This window comes from Dysidea avara, chromosome 14, assembly GCF_963678975.1.
Source record: "Dysidea avara chromosome 14, odDysAvar1.4, whole genome shotgun sequence".
NCBI lineage: Eukaryota > Metazoa > Porifera > Demospongiae > Dictyoceratida > Dysideidae > Dysidea > Dysidea avara.
This window is the reverse complement of record NC_089285.1, coordinates 11762559-11766825: the sequence shown is the minus strand read 5'-3', so window position 1 is coordinate 11766825 and position 4267 is coordinate 11762559. Positions and strand designations below refer to the sequence as shown.

Sequence of the window (4267 nt, the reverse complement as noted above, 5' to 3'; positions counted from 1 at the left end):
TAACATGCACGCAATAACAAACTGTAGAGTTCTAATTAATGCATGTACAATTCAGTTAAACAATCATACACATTACTACGTCACAGCAAGTATACAGTGTAGGTTTGTAAGTCAGTATGACACTGCATGTGCCCCAGTTTCTGTCTTAGCATGAAGCTTAACACGTACAGTGGAACCTCTCTATTCTGGGCACCCTAGGATTGTGCTACAGTGTCTCTTGTCGTAATTTAGAGCCAAAGTGTACACTGTTGTACATTTAAAATAAAAGTAAGTTACAATGTCCTGACTATCAAGGTGTCCATGTCTCTTTTTGAGAGGTTCCACAGTATACCACTCTTGTGTATTAAAAAATTTATTGTGACAAAAGCTATCAACATAACCTTACTCCTTTTTTCCTAAATAACACACTTTGACCAACGTATTGTGCTTTAAAACACAAACGCATGGTGAATGGAATGCTTATTAAAAGCTCCTGTGCTGTGCACTACACTAGGACAGAAATATTTTCTGGGTAATTTAACATTCTCATTGTTTTAACAGTGTTATTTGAGGGAGACTTTATGGAGCCAGAGACATTCCAGGATGGGATGGCTCAATCTTCTGCTGCACACACCCACGGCCAGTCACCTGCACAACAGTTTCCAGTAGTTCAGGTGAACCAACTCCAAGCTGAGGTTTCTACAGTACATGACATCACTGAATCACGTGATGTTCAAAAGTGTAGGCTGTTTGTACTACATACCTGTGGATACAAGTTGGTGAAGCCTGATTCCAGCCCATGCAGTAGTCTGTTTCCTGTAGAGGAGTATGTCCAAACAAGAGCTCAAGCTAGCTTCCTGACACATCAAGAACTTGATATGTTTCTAATGGGGTTTATCGAGTCTTCTGCACTAATCCAGGATAGCATCATAGATGGTCGCCATAGCAATCCTACAAAAAAGAGGAAAAGAATTACCATGAAGTACAAACACCATGGTATAGATGTTTGTCAAAAAAAATTTGCACTCAGTTGGAAACGATAAGCTACATAGAGTGAAGAAACATTACATCAACAATGGACTAGAGCCCTGTGTTCATAAAAACACGAAACGTGCACCAAAACATGCTGCCCCATATTCTGCAAAGGTACATGTGGTCAAGTTCCTTCAAAATTATGCTGAGGAGAATGCTCTCTTGCTCCCTGGGAGGATACCAGGATACAAAAGGGACGACATCAAATTCCTGCCGTCAAGTAAAAGCAAAAAGGTAAATATCCTGTATTTTACTACAATAAGCACCCAAACATGTTTTGATAGAGTATAATGAGACGCAATTGTATGACTTGTTATAGTTTACATTCCAATTAGTACACATTGAAATGCTAATGTAGTTAAAGGACTTGTATTGGGCAATGTGTGTATTCAAAATTAGCACTGTATACCTGGAAAGTTTTGCAGTATGTAGATTTCACGGCTATGCACCATATCATTTTTCACACTTTAATTTCACGGATGTACGTTAACTGCATTTTAAACATCATGTAAAAATCGATTACCTGTCAGTCAAAGACGATTTGAAACATTTTGTTCTAGGCCACATGGCTATAAAGAAACTGGATTGAGGCTTACTTCAAGCATCACAGTACCACCAGAAAGCCAAAACAAGAGAAGCAGTGTCATAGCGGCGATCCCTGTGAGGATGCATTAATGCGAGAATTATAAGTTCAAACATCCCTGTAGAGTGTGATATCAGTAGTATCAATAGTTATGTTGCGGCCATTGTTTCACTACATGTGTTGCGAATCACATAGAGTGAATGTGCATATGTCAGACTACAAATTTTCACATGATAAAATTCACAGTAGCTTTCCTTACTATGACCTGACAATTACATACCATCAAAATTTCCAGGTACACAGTAACAATTAACCTGTCACCTTAAAAATTTCCAAGTGATATCTTAGTAAATGGGAAGGAGTAAACCAGCAGTGCAGCGTATTTCTACAAATAACACCATAAACACATGTACAGTGTATTTACATAATTATCATTGCTGCATACCATATAACAGACGATCTGGAAGCGTTATAAGAAGTCCTGCTCATCCGTTGGGGTACAAGGCATGGCCTACCCAACGTTCTGCGAATACTGGCAATCTCTTGTCCCACACATTGTGGTAGGCTGACCAATGAGTGATCTGTGTTGGACTTGTCAGCAAAATAATTCCAGTATTTTAAAAACAGTCAATAGACCAGCAAATGAGAAAACTATGGTGAGTAGTGACACAGAAATGAAAATCTTGCATAAACATGTATCCTATTCACAGGCCATTACAGCAGCAGAGAATCACTTAACTGCCGTGGCATTAGAAAGAACCTTCTACCGAGACATTTCTAAGAAGAACCATACAAATTTAAAAGCTTACTACACTGTTGAAGATAAATTTCAGCCTCCACCATTTGGCACTATCAGCCGGCCAATGCTACTTCCTACAACAGTTCACTACAGCTTTGATATGGCTCAGCAAGTTTGTGTGTAACAGCTTAGTTTTGGTTACATTTACATTGGCACTTAGGTCCACTATCCTTGTAATCCGATGCAGCCCGGTCCAATCTATTTCCTTACACCAAGGAAATGTGCAATCTTTGGAGTTTGCTGCGAGGCGGCACCCAGACAAGTAAGTGCTAATTATTCTACACAGCAGAAGCCATTAATCTCTTTAACAGGTGAACTATCTGATAGATGAAGCATGCAATGTTGGGAAGGGGTCAAATGCCATTATATCAATGTTGCACATTTTTTTGAGTACCACAGTTTTGGTGAGACCCACCTACATCTGCATGCAGATAACTGCTGTGGCCAAAACAAGAACAGATACGTCATGACATACTTAATGTGGAGGGTATTGACCGGGCTGCATAAAGAAATCACAATTTCCTTTTTACTTGTTGGCCACACAAAATTTGCACCAGACTGGTTCTTTGGCCTTTTTAAACGACTATTTAAGAGGACAAAAGTTAGTAGCCTGGAGGAAATTGCAGCAGTTGTTAACCAGTCTTCTACAGTCAACTATCCTCAGCTTGTTGGAGGCTACAATGATACCACGGCTGTTACTTTTTATAATTGGAGTGGTCTTTTTGATTCAAAATCAATGGCCCTGAAGGGTATTACAAAGTACCACCATTTTCGGTTTGCCGCTGGTCAACCTAGATCTGTGTTTGTCAAGGCTTCCAGTGATGATACTGAAAAAGAGATCAATCTACTCTCGGATAAATCTTGGAGACCATCACAGCATAATCTACCACCAGTCATTGATCCACCTGGTCTCTCGTTAGAGTGACAGTGGTACCTGTATAACAAAATAAGAGACTTTTGTTCAGAGGACACTAAAGACATGGTGTGTCCACAACCATCTACCCCTTTACAATAATTAACTGTTTGTACTATCAACATGTTTGTACTATCACTTTATGGTGAATTGTTACAATGTATTCTACTCACCTTTTTGATTTAGCCACTGCTTGAGGTCGCTGTAGCCTTGTGAGATGGGTGCACGTGTTCACACAATTTTGTTAACAGTGACGGTTGTTTAATAGAGTACACGTCATAAATCACTTCATTCTAGGCATGTCTAAAAGAAGTATAAGCAATAATATAATTAATGCACACCACATCATAAACAAGCATGCTACATGTAACATGATCCACAGCACTTATAGGGTAACACTATCTCACCTTTTACATGATAAAGGATGGAACACGAAGGTATTAGTACAAGAATCAGTAACACAGCCTTGTGAGATGGGTGCACGTGTTCACACAATCTTGGTTAACAGTGACGGTTGTTTAATAAAGAATACACATCATAAATCGCTTCATTCTAGGCATGTCTGAAAGAAGTAAGTATAAGCAATAATATAATTAATGCACACCACATCATAAAAAAGCATGCTACGTGTAATATGGCCCACAGCACTTATAGGGTAACACTATCTCACCTTTTACACGATTAAAGGATGGAGCACGAAGGTATTAGTACAAGAATCAGTAACATGTGTACGGATGACTTTTTTCTCTGATCATTCACGTGATTATGAACTCCGTATAGTCACGTTTATTACGTTTATTATCGGTGATATTTACTGGTGATTTGTTGCTGTGATGGGTGCCGATTTGTTAACAACGAATGTATGGGAATGGATAGAAATCACTTTTTGTCATAATACAGATTACGAGAATCCTCCTAGCGGGACAACGGAAAGTCGCATCATCTTGAAACTTGGAACATA

The 4267-nt window shown here is 39.0% G+C and overlaps 1 protein-coding gene across 1 annotated transcript; it reads left to right on the top strand.

The window, feature by feature from the left end:
• Nucleotides 1-2026: 2026 nt before the first annotated feature.
• Nucleotides 2027-3534, top strand: LOC136244675 (uncharacterized). Its single transcript, XM_066036221.1, has 4 exons — nucleotides 2027-2250; nucleotides 2305-2505; nucleotides 2554-2655; nucleotides 2705-3534. Exons 1-4 carry the CDS (start codon nucleotides 2167-2169, stop codon nucleotides 2861-2863), a joined length of 546 nt encoding a protein of 181 aa, XP_065892293.1. The 5' UTR covers nucleotides 2027-2166; the 3' UTR covers nucleotides 2864-3534.
• The last annotated feature ends 733 nt before the right edge of the window (nucleotides 3535-4267 follow it).

Excerpts from the sequence above, each read along its gene's own strand:
- LOC136244675 (XM_066036221.1), top strand. The coding sequence starts at position 2,167 with ATGAGTGATCTGTGTTGGACTTGTCAGCAAAATAATTCCAGTATTTTA. Across the intron at positions 2,506-2,553 it reads GCTTTGATATGGCTCAGCAA|GTCCACTATCCTTGTAATCC; the intron begins GTTTGTGTGTAA and ends ATTGGCACTTAG. Across the intron at positions 2,656-2,704 it reads GCGAGGCGGCACCCAGACAA|GTGAACTATCTGATAGATGA; the intron begins GTAAGTGCTAAT and ends TCTCTTTAACAG.